The sequence below is a fragment of the Haplochromis burtoni genome, unplaced genomic scaffold (assembly GCF_018398535.1).
Source record: "Haplochromis burtoni strain Fernald_Lab_line unplaced genomic scaffold, NCSU_Asbu1 Contig_165, whole genome shotgun sequence".
Lineage (NCBI taxonomy): Eukaryota > Metazoa > Chordata > Actinopteri > Cichliformes > Cichlidae > Haplochromis > Haplochromis burtoni.
Genome location: NW_024582526.1, coordinates 570,878 through 589,736, shown reverse-complemented (window position 1 = coordinate 589,736; position 18,859 = coordinate 570,878). Strand labels below are relative to the sequence as shown.

The following is an 18,859-nucleotide window of genomic DNA, read 5'->3' as shown; positions in this document are numbered from 1 at the left end:
ATCTGGGACTCTCCACCATTTGACCTTAGAACTGAAGAAGCTTCTCGGATGAGAGGTGAAATGTCTTCAAGTAACTTAAAGAAGTCCAGACGCTTTTCTTTGCAAGCTCCCAAAGAAACTTTTCTTAAAATCAGAATCATCTTAAAGAGTACAAACTACATTTGTCCCCACAAAGATAGATCTGCAAGTACGCACACAAGCAAAACTGTATATTCTTTATAACAGTGCAGTCAAAGCTTAAGAGCAGCCAAGACCTAGTGACTTTTTCACTGCTCCTTTATATACATATACACATATACATTTAAGAGCATATATCACATTATTGCTCCCACATTGTGTTGCCGACCAGTTCTGTTGTTTTCATGAAATGCAACTTTTCTACCTCAGCATCATCATACCCATCCAGCCCTCCTGTCTGTGACCCAATTAAGTAGATACTTTTAGAGACGTAGGCAGATAAGGATGACTCAAAATGTTTTGTTCAGGGTTGCTGTTGGGCAGAAGAATGAATTGGGAACCAATTAGTCTTGATGCTGTGGTCAAAAGTTCCAAGGTTGAATGACTGTACATGATACATGCATGCTTTAATGACTTTCAAAAACAAGACTTGAATGAACAAATTAGATGTTTTTTTTAAGGTTTTTCTCTAATACACACAGGGACAAAAGTATACCTACTGGGAAAAAGAATACATACACCCCCATTAAGATTTGGTTAAATGGCCCTGACCAAGGTGCATATCGATCACACACTTTAGCTAGCCATCAACACGTTTCTGGCACAATTCTGGCAGCTATGTGACCGCTCCTCTTGGCAGAATTGGTAGAGTTTATTTAAATGGCATAGACCTGTTTTTTAAACACAGTACACAAATTTCAGAACTGTAAAACACAGACTGTACTGGAAACCCTATGATATTTGAGAATCATAGAACCTAACAATCTGATAAATCAGCATTTAGGGACTCTCGGTCAACAAAAAAAGCATATTGAAAACATACAGAAATCAAAAAGGATTCATTTGAAATAAACTTATGACATAAAAGAAAGGTAAAGAAATGTAAGATATTTAGGACATTTCTTCCATAAGATGAGGTGGAAACCCTCTTAGAAGTGACCTTTCCAAGAGTGGATGATGACTGTGTCCTGCAAGTAGTTCTTGTTATAAAATCGTCAACTCCTGAACTTCAGTATAGCTTTGCAAAACTTTTTGGTGTCTATTATGTCTGGGCAGAAGTTTCCAGGGACAGCAAGTCTTTCCATCATGTGGGTGACCAGCCATGTGAACAACCCCTTCTTCCTGGCTACGAATCTGGATAGCGTGACATTTATTCATTACTTTTACCGTGAGCCGGGTGACAAATAACTCGAGCTGTCTCTTGCTACCTCGGTTGCAGCGTCACATCCTAAAGAGGCTCTTTGCTCGTTTCTTCCTTAGAGACTTTTTCCTGCACTGTGATGTTTGTCTCAGTTATGTCTTTAGATAAAGTGCCTGCTTCTTATTGATGCAAACTAATTTTCTTTCTGAACAATGTTTACTAGCCTCTAATGATGGTGTTAAGCTACACACATACTGCATATGTCTATCTTTTGTGAAATGTTGGCTTTAAAACCAGCCTAGCAGAGACAATTTTGGAAACTGCATTTTGGACAGTCATTGAACTTTTAAAGGCCTGTTTGATGTTTGAAACTTGGGGTTAATATTAGAAAGGCTCAAGGGCCTGGGAATGTATTGATAGAGGTCAACTCTGTTTTGCTTTGCCATAGCTGCGACTTCATTCTGACATAACACACTCCACTGAATAATAAATATGATACACATACCAGAACTACAATACAATAAAAAAAGTACCACATCATCAGCAACGAGCCCCTATTAGCACCTTTAACTACATAATAAGTAATGTTCCCTCTAATTTTTCATGTGTCTGAGTGAACACACAAACTCCCTGAGCGGTCCCTTGGACCACTGTGAGCAACAGCAGACGTGTGCACTGTGGTCACGCCCGCATCGAATCCATCCAAGTTACATGGTTTATTAAAATAATCAAATTACAGCATTTATGTTAGACTACTTTTAATTAACTGTTTTTAGCCCAATTACAATGAAGATGAAAAAAAAATCTTGTTCATGACCTGTGTAGTGTGTTAACACTATTGGAAGTAAAAATAACTTGAACTCCGACGATTTTGAAAACACAACTTTATCTTTTATTTTTTTAGTAAAGCTCTGACTTGTATTATAAGTATGAGTCTGTGGGCTGAGAGAGAGTCCTGTGACTCTCTGTCTGCAAAATACAGTAAATAATGACCAATGTTGGGCAATTATTTATATAGTTACTTCTTTAAAAAAAGTAACTAAGTAATGCAAACAACAAAGTTTTTTGCAGCTGTTTACCTAAAAATTCAGCCAAGGCGTTTTTTTAAATAAACATTTTAAACTATTTACAGAACAATCAGCTGTTCTGCTTCAAATTTGATGCCACACAAATTATTTGTGCCACTCCAAAAAATAATTTCTGTCCACTATGAGATAAAGGAGAACAACAGCCTGATACCTGCAGGCCTGACAACAGGAGATGCATCACTCCTGTAACACCTGTAACGTTCAGTAGCCGCCTCGTTGTTCTGACACACACAACAAAACTATTGACTACACTACACACTAACTACACAAGATTTGCGCTAAACGTCGCAAATCTCTCATCTCAAAACCGCAGTCACTCCTAAAACTTCTCCCCGTTTCTTAACAACTAAATGCCATGTTTTGATTGGTCCACATGGTACATTTTTCGACCAATGGGAAAGGGTGGGGGTGTTTTGGTTTTATCTTTGCTCACAGGCGGAGAGTGCTTTCGAGCGTTTTCCTTATAAAACGCAATTTTTACCGTTTCTTCCCGCAGTAAATGTAAACAACGATAGTATTCAGGAAGAAAACTAAACATTGCAGATATTTTTTATCATAACTCTGGTTTTACGTGGCCTAGCAACACAATTTAAAAACTGGTATAAAATCCACACTTTTTCAATTGTTCCGTCTGTCCTGCTCACATCTCCAATGGTTGTACACGTTGTTATTAACGTGGCCTCACTCCACATCAGCCACACTGCTTTGCTAGCTAAAACATCGGTGTCGGCACATAAGGACGCTGTCATAGCCTGTCAACGACGTTGATTAGCTGCGTATATACGAATGTGAATCGCGTGATTGGCTGGACTATGGGATAAGGTGGCATCGTTCTAATCCCATACTGGAGCAGCCAGTCACTTACTAACTAACACTGCAAAACAGAATTGTTAACGTATTTACTTTATTTTCAATACAGGTTAGAATTTTTTTTGTGATTTTTTTCTGCACAGAGACCGTGCCAGCAGTGCGCAATTGCGCACACGCGCAGCTTAGAGGGAACATTGGTAATAAGTGAATCTAGTTTGCGTCCTTCATTTAGGCACGGCTTCTTTAACTATGTTTTATAAATGCAATGGAAACTGGTCTGGGGTTATTCACACTAGTCTTACAATGTTTTTCAATTTCTTTTTTTAAACAGTCATATAATGATGATATACACCAGAATAGTCAAAATTGCAGCTGCCATAGAACAGTTTTCGTTCTCTAGAAGTCAACCGATTTCCTTTTTTCTCTCCAAGTGGAGGTAGAAAAGTAGTAAAATGGTAACAAGGCAAGTGTAAAACATGAAAATGGAAGGCAGATATGAAAAAAAAACTTTGGTGGAAAAGCACTTGCAGGTATTTATTCTGTTTCCTTCTCAGTCAAAGATAGAGGGGCATGCATTCGTTTGTGTTTCAGTGTACCCGGCCTTGTCAAGATAAAGCTGATAATGTTTTATTGTGAAGCGTGTTTACCCTGCACATTGAATGAATATTCAGAGACTTGCTTCCAGCTTCATTTGTTCATTTGTGTTTGTGTGTGTGTGTGCTTATATCCTTATTAGCTGAGGGGGAACGAAAGTCCCCTGAAGGTGTGATCTGAAGTGCAATATTTCAAAGAGCTCCCCTCTGCAGCATTGCTGTGATGCTTCTGCTATTGTGTTGTGTAATTAATGCTGATGTAGTGCTTCAGTAGCTTTTTGAGTGATGCTTTATAATGGGAAATGATATTGGATTTATTTACTTTGACTAAGTGATTGTTTTTATCTGTTGTAAACATTTTATGATGCCCATCTTTTACACCTAATAAGAGATGAATTAAGGATTCTAAATTGGGAGCAAATACATATTGTACAGATGATGCTGTATTTCTGTACAAATAACTGAGGTGAGAAAATGTAAAGGTGTGCTGAATTATTGATATAAAAACCAGTAAACATTATTGAAAGTGTATTTAGTTCACACTAAATTCATAATATAATTTTAGAAATATTACTAAATGTGTAAACCAAAAATGTGTGATTCAAGAGTGACCAAACTTTTTTTTTACTTACGTTTTGTCACATTTTCATTGCAAAAATATTTTGTCAAGTGATTTGGGATTGGAGGCACTTAAGGCAGAGAATATTTTCTGCACTATAAGACACACTTAAAATCCTTTCATTTTCTCAAAAATCGAGAGTGCGCCTTATGTATGAATTCTGGTTGTTCTTACTGATCTCGAACCGATTTTATGTGGTAGCTCAAAAATCTGTCAAAAATGTTTTTGTCAGACTTTGGTAAGCTACTAAGCCGCACTGCTTGATGGATAGTCGTCAGGAGCCTCTCAGAGTAATCTGGGTCCTAAACTCCGTCTCCCTCAGGTCCCAAAGTCAAACGAACACTGCGGCACCACTGAGAGTTAAAAACTGTCTAAATTCTTTCATCTTTGATAAAAATGATCAGCGTTGCTGCTTTACCAGGTGCAACAATTAAGTTTAACATCCAGACGTCCATGAAAACAGGATTTATTAACTTTAACAGAGTTAGAAGTTAGCAGGAAGTTAGCTCGCTAGCTTCCACCTAAACATGATATAGCATGTTCTGACTGAGAGATTTCTGAAAAAATTCAAACGTACAGCTCTGCTATCACTTCCAACATAAATGAAGACAGAAAACTAAACAGCAGTGACGTTTGTAGGGTTACTGAAGTTGGGCTAGCTGGTATATAAGGATGTGCTACATGGTAGCGACATAGCTATGTTAGAATAACATAAACACAGGGAAGCTGGAGGATGAACGCTAACTTTTTCCCACTGTGAAGGTTCCTGATGGTTAGGGACAAATGCAATCACATGGCAGGATGCTGTAAACAGACCAAACTTCAGTCAGGAGAACAACTGAGATAATCCATCTACAATACGAGGTTAGTCATTTATATACGCAACAACATGGGAATAGAGCAGCTGGAGAGAATTCAACATTAATGAATCAATGGTACAGAAGTGGAGGAAGCAAGAAGAATGAGTTGGGTAAAGTTTGACTTATCTGACTGTTTTGTTTCGCTTAATGTGCCTTATGTATGAAAACTGACCCGTTCATCGACAGTGCGCCTTATAATGCTGTGAGCCTTATGGTCTGAAAAATATGGAATGTAATTATTCCAAAGGGCTCATACTTTGCTTAATCTACAGCAATACATCATGTTCTAAATCTTGACTTTCAGAACATGTATACTGTAATAGTATATTATTAACAAAAAAAATCACTTTGCCACTGTTATCATTCAAAGGCTTGAGCACTGTGGGACATGCCTAACTGTCAATATCTACAGTGCGTTAAAAATATTATTTAAAAATGAGGGTGTGTATTTGCAAAACGGCTGTTTGATCATTGCACATTTGGTCACTCACATAATTACTGATTTCTAATGTGAAATTGATGGCTGCATCTGTTCTACTCGCCAAAGTGGAGCTTATTACTATTACAGCAATAAGATCGCAGTAATGTAAAGGATGTATGTGTATAGGTGAAATACTTTCTAGTGTTTAAGATAAAAGGATACAGATCATGTTTTTAGATTTAACTAGGCAAACACTGCTTGCCTTGCTTGTCTTGGTGGAATGCCATTATTGAATAAACACAGATTCAAGATTCAAGATCTTTTTATTTGTCACATACATAGTTATACAAGTATAACACGCAGTGAAATGTGACCTGATACGCTCCTCGACTGTGCAAAATAGTGAGGGAAAAACATTATATACAGTAAGTAAGTACATATATACAAAGAGGACATTATGTGCAGTAAGTGATTTAATTATATACATTAAGTTAAATAGAATAAAACAATCTGGAAATTTACAGGTCAAAATTTGGGAATGAATATTGTGTGAGTGGGGTGTTAAAGTGACATTTGCTGCTATGAAGTCAGAAGGATCAGGCATGATATGGGAATATGTGAGTCCTGTCTCCGTTCATTATTAACATTTTAATATTCTGAGAGTAGCTTCTTACGTAGTTATGATGACTCTAATCCCAACCCAAGCCCTAACACTAAAACTATTCAAAAAGGGTTTTTGTTTATATTAAATGGTTCTCTCAAGTCCTGGCAACCAGGAAACAAAGAAGATGGCACACATGAAAAACTTCCCATTATTTCCCAAAGCTCAATTTTGACCTTAGACCTCACAGGGGATAATGTTAGCATATGTTACATTGAAGCCACATGCTAAACAAGCCGTTTTTCAGATATTACAAGAAAATGAAAATCTGTTACATGCATTTTGGCCTTGGAAATCTTCTGTCATAAGGTTTCCAATTCAGAATGCCAATATAGGTAGAAATTCCATGTAAAGGGTTTAAATCTAACATTAACCCTATACCCCTGACCCTAAACAGATCTCAGATCTCATTTCAACCAAAAATTCATAGCAGATATCTGCTCTGAAAACCAGGGTAAATTTTTTTCTTCTTCTCTCCCTCAAGTATGAATAAAACTGTGTTTCAGTAAGAGCATGGATCAATAACCAGAATTAGACTTGGAATAATAACATTTAAATTATCCGAGATTTTCCCCCAGAAAGTCTTTTGAGGCAGACGAGGTGTGTTGTATTAATGTAGGTCAGTACTCTGCAAAGTGTTCACTGGCCGTGGTTTTATTTTTGCTCTGGTGCACAGCAGAATGGATTTCATCTCTTTTGTTCATTTCCTGTCCCCAGGTAAATATGCCCGAGCTGGCCTTGCTGCGTTTTGTGGTATTAGATGATGACTACATCGGAGATGATTTCATCGGCCAGTACAGCGTGGCCTTCGAGTGCCTTCAGCCTGGCTACCGTAATGTGCCCCTGCTGGGCCTGGCAGGAGACCCCTTACCTCACACCAGCCTGTTTGTCCACGTGGCAATCACCAACCGACGAGGAGGCGGGAAGGCCCAGCGGCGAGGTCTTTCGGTGCGGAGGGTGGGGAGACGGGGGAGAGAGTACGTCACAGTGAGGCACACTGGTATCAAGGTAGTGGATGAGACTTTTAAGTCAGCCAGTGGCCCTCTCAAAGAAGCGACGGACCTGCGGGAGGATGCTCAGGTGAGACTGGATGTGGACTGACTTTTGATAATATGTGCGACAGGCTTGTGACAGACCCAAGGTTCATTTACATTTCATAAATGAAAAATAAGCAAATATAAATATTTATTTATGAATATATAAATATATAATGTAAATAATATAAATATTTATTTTTATATAAATATATATAAATGACATCCAAACTTTGGTAAAATTATGTTCACTGGATGGCCTCAGAGGTGAAATAGGCTTGTGAACTGACCCAATGTTGATAGGATGCTTAAAAAGGGTGAATGGTGTAGGATTTTATGAATGTTCTGAAATTAGTAAATAGTAAAGCTTTATTTATTTAGCGCCTTTCAAACTATTGATCACAAAGTGCTGTGCAAAGGAAAACAAAAACATTAGACATCAGTACATCAAATCAGTCAGTTGCAAAAAGGTGTGTTTTTAATTGATTTTTAAAAAGCTCAAGAGGTTTGTGATGTCTGCAGACACAAACTAAAGAGGAAAGAGTTCCAGAGTCCTGGTGCTACTACTGAGAGGGCTCGGTCACCTTTAGTCACCTTTAGTCACCTTTAGTCACCTTTGGTTTTCAGCTTCGTACATGGCACAAATAGCAGGCTTTGGTCACCTTAGGGACCTGCTAGGAACATACAGATGTAAAAGTTCTTTGATGTAAGCTGGTGCTTGACCATTCAGAGTCCTGTAAGTGAGAACCAAGATCTTGAAATGTATTCTGGATTGAATGCCAACAGAGTCGGGCGAGTAGCGGTGTGAGGTGAGAAAACATTGGTGTTTTGGCAGCAGCGTTTGTACAGTCTGCAGATGGTCCAGTGATGCTTTGTTTAGGCAGCTGAATAATGAGTTACAGTAATCTAGTCTTGAAAAACAAAAGCATGAATAACAGTTTCCAATTCTGTTTTTGAGATAATACTATTTAGCTTAGCAATACTTTTTAAGTGATAAAAACATGAACAAACCAGAGTCTGAATGTGACCATCTAAAGTAAAACCAGAGTCATAATTTACCCCAAGGTTCCCGATAAAAGGCTTGGCATAAGAAGCTAATAGATCAAGAGTTTCCATTATTAGAGTTGTATGCTTTTCTGGAGCAAAAACTAGAATTTCATTTTTTTTCCTCATTAAGTTGGAGAAAATTTTTATCCTTGTGTAAGAGATGCAGTTTTGATACCTTGTGCAGCTTAAAAGGATGTATAACTGAATATCATCAGCAGTGATATGAGATATCTTTAAAAGTGTTCAAAGTGTGCTAAAAAACAGAAATAATAAGGGCCCCAAAACCGAACCCTGAGGTACACCAAAATGAAGATGGCTTAAAGAAGACCTATAATTTGAAGTAGCTACACAAAAAGAATGATCAGAAAGATATGAAATAAACCACTGTAAGGCAGATCCCATTATACTGGCCCAATACCTCAACCTGTCAAGCAAGATCTGGGGATCAACTGTATCAAAGACTGAGGTTAGGTCCAACATAAGGAGGACAGGACAGTTTCCTGTGTCACTTTGCACCAAAACACCATTAAAGATAAGAGAAGAGCTATCTCTGTTAATGTTCTTTAAAACAGCAGTTAGCTGCTTAGCAACATTTTTCTCAATAATAATTGGTCTCTAGCTGCCCAAGAGAGAAGGGTCTAGTGTGGCTTTTTTAGTATAGGGTGACTAACCGCATTCTTAAAGTAAATCGGGACTTGACTCGAGGCCAGAGAGGAATTAACAATATGAGGGCTGATGGAGCGAAAAACATCTTTAAACAGGGAAGCAGGTAAAATGTCTAAACAACAACAGACTTTCACAGAGCCAACTGGGTTGGTTAGTTCAGGAAGAGAAACAAGTATAAAATGATCTAAATTTACAAGCTGAGCTGGGGCAGAAATGGACAGCTGACAGAGAAAGGTTATTTCTAATATGAGTGATTTTTTTTTTAATTTTCACAGTCGATGTCAGATGACATGGGAACAGCAGGTGAAGCAGGGGTAACAATGTTATTAATAGTGTTAAACAGAACCTTAGGATTGCCTGTGCTTTTAGAAACCAGACTGGAGAACAGGCAGCCCTCGTTTCTCTAACAGAATTATTAAAAGACACCAAAATATCTTTGACATAAATTAAATGAACTTGCAAACGACTCTTCCTCCACAAGTGTTCAGGTTTCCGGCAAGAACGCTTTAAAGAGTGGATAAGGCCATTAATCCACGGTGAGGATTTTAAAACAGATGCTGATCTCTTTGTAAAAAGGACAGACACTGTCTAAAATAGAAAGGCAATAGTGGTTAGTCAAGACATTTACATCACTAACAGGAGATAACAGTAAATTAAAAGCAACACAGTAATGATTAGAAATAACAACAGGGGCAGATAAGATCCATGTTAAAGCCCAAGGTTAAAACAAGAGGGTGTCCTTTTGTGTAAAAGAGGCCAGATACATGCTGGGTAAAATGAAAAGAGTTCATAAGGTTGATGAAACTCCTCGCAGAAAGAGTCGTCATCGATATGAATATTAAAATCACCAGAAATAACTAGTCTGGACAGATTCAGGGTGAAAGACAAAAAGTAATTTGAAAATACTTTGATTGGACCGCGTCGGCGGTACACTATAGCGCATGAAATAAAATTCTCGAACTTTAAAGAGCAGCAGCTCAAACGAAGAGAAGTGACTGACTTTGGATGAATGGCTGGGAAACACCGCAGCAAGGCCTTCTCCTCAGCCCGACGTCCGTGGCTGGCTGATTAAAGAATAACCCTCCGGGCACAGCTCAATGAGGGATGCATAATCTGAGTCGTGCTGCCAGGTTTCAGTGAGCAGTAAGAAGTCCAGTTTTTTGGAGCTCAGCTCTCAGGTAGAATTAGACTTGTCTGTAGAGTGAATAAGAGAGTGGGGGAGGAGGAAGAGGAAGACGAGGCAGCGACAAAGGAGTCAGTGAGAAGAGTGGAGGAGGATTATAAATACCAGCGAAAATAGAACCTGGTCGCTCAGCTCCCACCATCTTATCACTGAACACCAACATGTATGGGTGGGCAATGTGAAAAGAATCCTTTTTTGCACTGGACCTGTTTTTAGAGAGGTATATTGTGATGTTAATATATACCTTATACCCATATATGTGTTGAAACTAGGACTTTCTTGTTCCTGGAGGTAGCGGCTCTGTGCATAAAACCAGTTGTTTAGGTACTCCAATACAATCCAGTGCCTCTATACCATTTACCAAAACTGGTTTGACCCAATGATAGGCTAGAAGGCATGACGTGACCTTATGTGAACGATAATCCAGAATCAGCCAAGTTACACTGGCCAAAGCCCAGGTGCTGAAAACGAACGAGGCGTATGTAGTGTCCAAACTGATACTCACACACATAATACACAGTCCCTCTGAACACTGTTAGTGAGCCACAGTGAAGTGTGGCCACACCAGGTCTTAATCAGTTCACCTGACTACGTGATTCAGATGACCTGGAATAGCAACTTTAAAGTATAGTAGACGGCAGGGGACAGAAATACTTGTGCTTTTCTTCTTTCATTCACTAAAAAGTTTTGATATGAAATACTTGCTAAATATAATTTTACAATGTAAAATAGAAAGAAATTAACTGGGAATGTTTAAAAGCACAAAGCAGGATAAGACAGATAAGTCAGTATATAGGCACTACTGTATAAGATAAGATACAGCCAGGAGTTCGTGGAGACCACCCATGCAGTTAAAAGAGTCAGTATTGGACTTAAAAGAGCTAAACGATGTAACTTCTTGGTCTGAAGCCAAACAAAAAGACTTCCAATTGTGTAGAAGTTTAAGGACGAACAGCCCTCGCCTACTTTGCTGTGTGACCTACAGTATAAACTTAGCAGGTGATGTTATAGTCTTAATCACTAGTTACAGCAATTCAATTCAATTTTATTTACATTGCATCAAATCACAACAATAGCTGCCTCAGTGAGCTTTATAGTGTAAGGGAAAGACCCTACAATAATACAGAGAAAACCCACAAAATTAGACAACCCCCTGTGAGCATGGAAATGGCGACAGTGGGAACGAAAAAATCCCTTTGAAGGCGAAGAAACCTCTGTCAGAATCAGGCTCAGGGAGGGGCAGCCATCAGCCACGACCGGTTTGGGGTGAGGTGTGGAAGTCGAGACAAAAGATACACTGTGGAAGACAGCCAGAGATTAGTAACAACTAATGATTAAAAGCAGAGTTAAAAAACACTCAGTGCATCATTGAAAGCCTCCAGTTGCCAAAGACTTAGAGAGATTTAAAACTAGAGAGCATGTCTGTTTCCTGAATCCAAACTGAAGGCTGGTTTCACACAAGAGGAGTCTGAAAGCTGAAGGCTCTGCCTCCCATTCCACTTTTAAATATCCTAGGAACCACAAGTAAACCAGCAGGCTGATAATGAAGTGCCCTGTTGGGGTGATATGATACTATGAGCTTCTTAAGATGGGGCCCAGTCTATGATATGTTTATTGGCTTAGACCTGGTTTCAAAATACCAAGATGGAGATGGCAAAACCACTTCACTAACCAGTTGGTGACTTCATGGCGGCTGTATCCTTTATATACAGTCTCTTTGTAACTGCTGTTAAGTTCACAATATCAATTTAAAATCTTCTCAGATGTTAGAGTCCCAACGTGTTTCTGTTGGTTCAAACTATCCTCTAATATCTTCAGCTTCCTAATAGAACAACCACAGTTTTTAAAAAATGTCCAGGAGGACAATCAGCCACATTAATGATGGAGGAATCAGAGTGCCCACGATAAATGCAGCTATTATGAACACACACATGATTTTCCTGCTATGATGCGACAGAAATGTCTGCTTGTGTGTAATGTTTGGGTGACTGCACGGTTTCATCCATGTAGTGTAGGTCTGTGAATTTAAAAACTGGAATGAATCTCTGGTTGAAAAATGTCAATCCTTTTCAGTAGAAAGCAGAGAGCAAATTTCCTGCCATCTCATTGATCATCCAATCCCACCCAGTCAGTCTGTCAGACACACTCCCACACAAACCCACGCACACACACCGAGTGCTACGCAGAAACACTTTTTACTCACTCAGAAACTGCTTTTAATCCTCCTGCTTCAGTCTCATTGTACACCCTGCTTCTCTCTGTCTCTCTGCCATGAGTCCAGCTGTGGGCTCATCTGCCACAGATATTATTCATCATGCTTCTCTGTGTCTGTCACATTCACAGACACAGATGCACTTACACACAGGTGGAGCATGATAATTGCTAGTCCAGTTGGGGATGTGGCAAGTGGCAAATGGCATTCAGTGCAACAGCAGAGGCTTTATATTCTAGTGCTCATACATGCAGAAATAAACCTTTTACCTTTGTTATGAAGTGACCCTGAATGGCAGTTCAGCAAATGAGTCCTTTAATCTGTCACACTCAAATCTGTGAACCATCCCGATCTTGCATCCCCCCATCCAACACACACTCTAATTGCTTTGATTTCCTGTTCCAGATTTATGCCATATTGTCTCCTTTTTTTGCTAAATGCGCTTAAGCTTAGGCTGATTTCACTGGATTAAAGGCAGCAGTGAGTGCCATATTGATTTAATTCACAAGGGAGACAGCAGATGACAGGGGAACGGAGGGGAAGTGAGCGGGGCGTGTCATGATTTTTGGCTTTTCCCAGCTTAATCTTACAGCCGGAACTGTACATCAGATCTAACACTATTTTCCCTCTCTTCTCTGTCTGTTTACCTGCACACCATTTCCAGAGCACCACAGCCAGTTTCAAAGAGCAGTGTGGGCTCCCCACTGTGGCCAAACTGAAGCAGTGCATCCAGACCTTGGGCACGAGGCTACAGAGTCCTGAGGGCACTATGGGGGCCACCATGGTTCTGAAGGATGGCTATCCATGTCTGGAGCCCCTGGTCGGCCTCTCGGAACCAACTCGCAAACTGCTCGCTGCTTATGAAACGGTCAGTAAGACACATTTATTGAGCTAACTGCTTCCTTAAAAAAGAAAGTTGCATTAATTCCTGTCTTGTGCAAACATGAAGAAAAATTTCTGACAAACTGCACAGACAAATATCGCTGTGAACTGCATCGTAGTTGCTCTAGGAAAATGATTGTAACTGGCCAATCCTGTTTATGATGCAACACTTTTTAGACCATCAGCTTGCACTCGTCATAGTGGTGTAACCTACGTTTTTGCTGCAAGCTGGAGGTCATGAGTCAAAAAGTATTTGCCCTTTTTCCTGATTTCTTAGATTTTTGCATATTTGTCACACTTTGCCCAACCATGAATTCTGCTCTCTGCTAGAAAATCTGCAAGGATAATTCCCAGTCATTTCATGCCCTGACGGCTCATGCATGTTTATGTTATGCAGCAGGAGAAAGGTCTGAAACAAACCAGCAAGTCCACCTCTCGATGGCTCTAAACCCCCCCGAAACAAAACAAGTCCAGACTCACCGTTTATTCTGATCTTAAGGCGCTTAAACAGACAAATTAAGACAATCCTCTGCAAAAGAGGCAAAAGAGTGGGCCAAAATTCCACCACAACCAGTTATTAGGTTTAGGGGACATTACTTTTTCACGTGGTCTTTTAACAAAGGCAATCATTATTTAAAACTTGGATTTTGCATTTTCTTGGATTATCGTGGTCCAATATTAAAATTAGTTTAATGAGCTGAAGCATGGAAGTGTGATAAATATGCCAAAAAATATGAACTCAGTTGGGGGCTTATAGGGCTTTTACTCTCTCTTCACTATGACGGACCGGTGCAGCGTCCACATCACTGCAGCCGCAGCACCAATCCATCTCCCTTCTCCCGTCACTCGTGAACAAGACCCTGAGATACTTAAACTCCTCCACTTGGGGCAAGAACTCGTCCCTGACCCAGAGTGGGCACTCCACCCTTTTCCGGCTGAGGACCATGGCCTCAGATTTGGAGGTGCTGATTCTCATTTTCACTGCTTCACACTTGGCTGTGAAACGTTGCAGTGCGAGCTGGAGGCCATCACCCGATGAAGCCAACAGAGCCACATCATCTGCAAAAAGCAGAGATGAGCTCCTGAGACCACCCAAGTGAAAGCCTTCTGCCACTTGGCTACGCCTAGAAATTCTGTCCATAAAAATTATGAACAGAATCGGTGACAAAGGGCAGCCCTGGCAGAGCCCATCACCCACCGGGAGTGAGTCTGACTTGTTGCCGGCTATGCGGACCAAGCTCTTGCTACGGTTGTATAAGGATTGAATGGCCCGTAGCAATGGGCCAGACACCCCATACTCCTAGAGCACCCCCCACTGGACACCTTGAGGAACACGGTCAAATGCCTTCTCCAAGTCCACAAAACACATGTAGACTGGTTGGGCAAACTCCCATGCTCCCTCAAGTATCCTTGAGAGGATCAAGAACTGGTCCAGTGTTCCGCGACCAGGATGAAAACTACATTGTTCCTCCTGTATCCGAGGTTCGACTAACAGACGGACTCTCCTCTCTAGCACCCTGGCATAGACTTTCCCAGGAGTGTGATGCCACTGTAGTTGGAACACACCCTCTGGTCCCCTTTCTTAAAGATGGGAACCACCACCCCGGTTTGCCAATCCAGAGGTGCCCCCCTGATCTCATTGTAAAGGCTTGTCAACCAGGAAAGCCCTACAACATCCAGAGCCTTCAGGATAGTAGGGTCTTCCGTAGGGTCTTGACATGGAAGACCCTACCAGGGGGCAGAAGCCCCCGGACAACATAGCCCCTGGGATCCCTGGGACACACAAACCCCACCACCACGATAAGGTAGCAATTCACAGTTAGACTAATAATCATTAGTAATCTCCAGGTCTGGATCAAACTATAAGCTGGGGACTGAAGTTTAGGTTTGAATAATGCTCCTGGTTAGCTTCCACCTGGTGGTTTCTCAGTCACCAGAACCTAGAATGTCAGTTAAACCACACCCAGTCTCAAACATAACTTTCTTTGAGGTCAAATGTCAACCTAATTTTCAGTAGTTGTTTTTTTTTTCAAAACAACCATCTGCACCAATCAGAAAGAGTGAATTTAGCCAATGAAATCATAAATATAATGATTATGAGACTTGACATGCTAGGTGTTTGCAGTGCTAATTTTAACTGTGCTTTGTGAGACCTACGTATATGTAGTTAGACCATGATATGTATCTTCCTGAGCTCTGTGTCACTTACGAGCTCCTCATAATGCTGCTCTTGCTAATTTTGCTCCTTTGGCTGAAACCTTTAGCATCAGAAACCTTTCCACAGTTTGTGAAGTTTTTTTTAGACATCTAACACTGCATCACTGAGTGTGCAGACCTTTGCTTACGTACATTTGCATCGTCTATAGGCATTAATTATACAGCAGCTCTGTGGTGACATGCATGAAACCGTCACCCACGAGCACGCACACACACACACACACACACACACACACACACACACACACCTCCTACTCAATCTCCTCTTGCATTTGATCAGGGCGAGACTCTCCCACCTCTTTTAGTGCTCAGCTATTTACTCCTACACATACCTCAGAACAATGTGGTTATTTACGTATGTGAGTGCAGCTGATGATGTTTGCGGCAAAACCCAGCAAATGCAGCCCAGCAGGTCAGTGTCATGATGCCATAGTTGGTGTGATCTCCAATCAAACATCACACCTCTTCAGCCTTTCTGAGCACAAACACACAGCGCTCAGTCACCACACAAAAAGCTCCCTCTCTCTTCCTGTATTCAGCCCTTTTTTCCCTTTTTATTTCTTTCAGTGATTTGAGGCAACCTGACTGATTTAAATGAGAAAATATAGTTACAACTCTCGCTATAGTTAGTTTAGCAAATTCTTCATTATTTAGAGATAGCAATGACATCAGTATGTTCCCATGTTGCAGAACTTTGCCGTACTAACCCAAGCTGCTTGGTCTGCAGTGCTGTTTAAGTGGGTGGTACGTGTCATCCACAGGGATACCAGGACCCAGAGTGTTCCAGCAGAACACTGATGTAATTAGAAGAAAATCGAGGATCAGTTACTTGATTTTATATAAGTTTAATGTAAAATGTCATCATTTGTTTCACCCAATGATTTAGGTTAGGTTATTTTAAAACAAAGAAAAACAGTATCTGTTTACATCAAGGAAGATGGAACCTGCTCAAAACCTACTTAAGAGTGATCAGTTCATTACCATAGTCTAATATTTTCAGCTCTGTTGTATTTCATATCTGCACAAGCTGTGATCAGAAAGTTGTACATTGTCTCAGCCCAGGACACACTGACAAAAGAGATTCTTAATCTCAAGAGATTAAGTACACTGTTAAAAAGTTACTTTGCTTGTATTTAAGCTACAGTACATGCCTGTATGTCATTTTGCTCTCAGTTTTATATCATGTATATAAGTAACTGAGAGATTAGAGTACGTACTGTACGCCTGAGTATCAGTGTAATGGTGAGAGAGTTGACTTGGAAGTGACAGGCAACCAATGTTACATCAGCAGTTACATCAACACACTTTTTTGCTTCATTCAGTGTTTTTTTTTAACGTACTGCGTAACACCCTGCACATATAAAAGATATACCCCCCAAAGAGTATCCATACTACATTTTGTAAACAAAGAAAGACATTTTGTAAACAAAATCTCTGGGCATAATCTGTACCCAACCAGGTGATTTAGCCATGTATAAAGAGAGCCTATTAACTTATTACCTATCGTTAATTTTATATGCATGTCTTTAGACTGTGGGAGGAATCTGGAGTATGCCCACTCAGAGAGGTGTAGGACGAATATCCAAATTCCACACAGAAAGGCCCAGATGACCAGGGCTTTTAATACTTGATAATAAGTTGCCCATTTAGCTGATCTCTCCATCTCTGGACTTGTTCTACTATATTTAGATTGCTCTCTGGAAGTCCCATTCTTTTCCGTTACATTTTTAATCTCCTCCAGTGTGTAAAAACAGCTGCACTTTGACTTGATTTTAAACTTAAGGAACAAGAACAAAGTACCAGAAAGGTTCTGGTCATTTACATTGAAAGCTATCCCTCAGAACCCTCATGACATTACAGTAGAACTGATGCCTGGACATTGTGACTCTGAGGGAAGAACAACCTCGTGAATGTCTCAAATAATATTAGCATGGCCCTGGACACGCTCTTGACTTTATGTGCCACCTTTGGGGGAAAACAGCTGGAGGCACACCTCTCAACGCCAACGATGATCCTTCACACATATGTGGGTTGTTTTGAAAGAGATGCTTATTTTTGCTCTCTGTCTGGTTCAGAGTGCACAGTGCTATTTTACATCGTTTCCTAATAGTCATAATGGGACTTCCAGGAAACCTTGAGATTCAAAACCTTAATCTGTAGCCCTGAGATTCCCAGGAGAGTATCTGGAAGAAGAAAATGGTCACATTTAAATCAGGTAAAGGTTAGATCTTGTATGGCCCAGACCATGTGATATGTCACATTTTCGAATACACTACACTAAAATATTGGGCCACACCTCTTAATCTTTGAATTCAGGTGTTTTTAGGCCCTTATATCCTTATATCTGCACAAAGTCAAACACTGAGCAATGCAATCTTCCTTTATAAACATTTATGAATAAATGGATTGTTGTAAAGAGTCTGGGATGCTACCGTTGCAAAAAGTCAGTTTGTGAAATTTCTTCCGTAAATAGTCCATGATCAGTGGTATTATTGCATCAACTGGAGCATTCTGCTAGTTTGTACAAGTAAGAGCACTCCCAGAGCTACAAAATGACCTTGAGCTGGCCACAGGTATGAGTGTTTGGTCACAGGCAGAACAATGTTTGCCAAACCTGCTATGACAATCAGAAACAGACTTGAAGAGGTTGGCCTGGGGCCCAGGCACTCTTAAGTGAGCGCTGAACTCGACGCCTGGCACCGTGGAGCCCAGTTGGTATTTGCCATAGAATGCAAGAATTGGCAGGTCCACCACTGGGTCCCTGTGTCTTTCACAGACAGCAGGTTCATCCTGAGCACATGCGACAAACGTGGAAGGGTCTGGGGGAGCTTCGAACATTATCCTGCCTGTGATGTCGTTCAGCATGACTGGTTTGGTGGTGCGTCAGTGATGGTCTTGGCAGGCATATCCATGGAGGGATTGCTTAGTTCTCTACACACTAGGCAACAGCACCTTGACTGAGTTTTGATATCCAGATATAATCCTTGGACTCATTGTCAGAACCCGTGCTGACGCATGGGTTCCTCCAACAATGCTCGGCCTCATGTGGTGAGAGTATACAGGCAGTTCCTCCATTGACTGGCCAGCCTGGTGCAGATCTGGGAGGAGACCCCTGGACACCATCTGTTGTCTCGTTTGGAGCATGCCCTGATATTTTCAGGCATGCATACAACCACATGTTGGCCATACAAATTACCATTTTTAGCGAAAATGGTGAAAATAGTGAGATTTTGACAAAATCAACTAGT

General features: G+C 40.5%; 1 protein-coding gene across 1 annotated transcript in view; it reads left to right on the top strand.

Moving 5' to 3' along the window:
- Positions 1 to 18,859, top strand: part of plcl1 (phospholipase C like 1) — a 121,407-nt gene that overhangs the window by 88,807 nt on the left and 13,741 nt on the right. The window contains exons 8-9 of the mRNA XM_005933378.3: positions 7,088 to 7,450; positions 13,177 to 13,380. Coding sequence (XP_005933440.1) covers positions 7,088 to 7,450; positions 13,177 to 13,380 — 567 coding nt within the window. The remainder of the gene's footprint in view (positions 1 to 7,087; positions 7,451 to 13,176; positions 13,381 to 18,859) is intronic.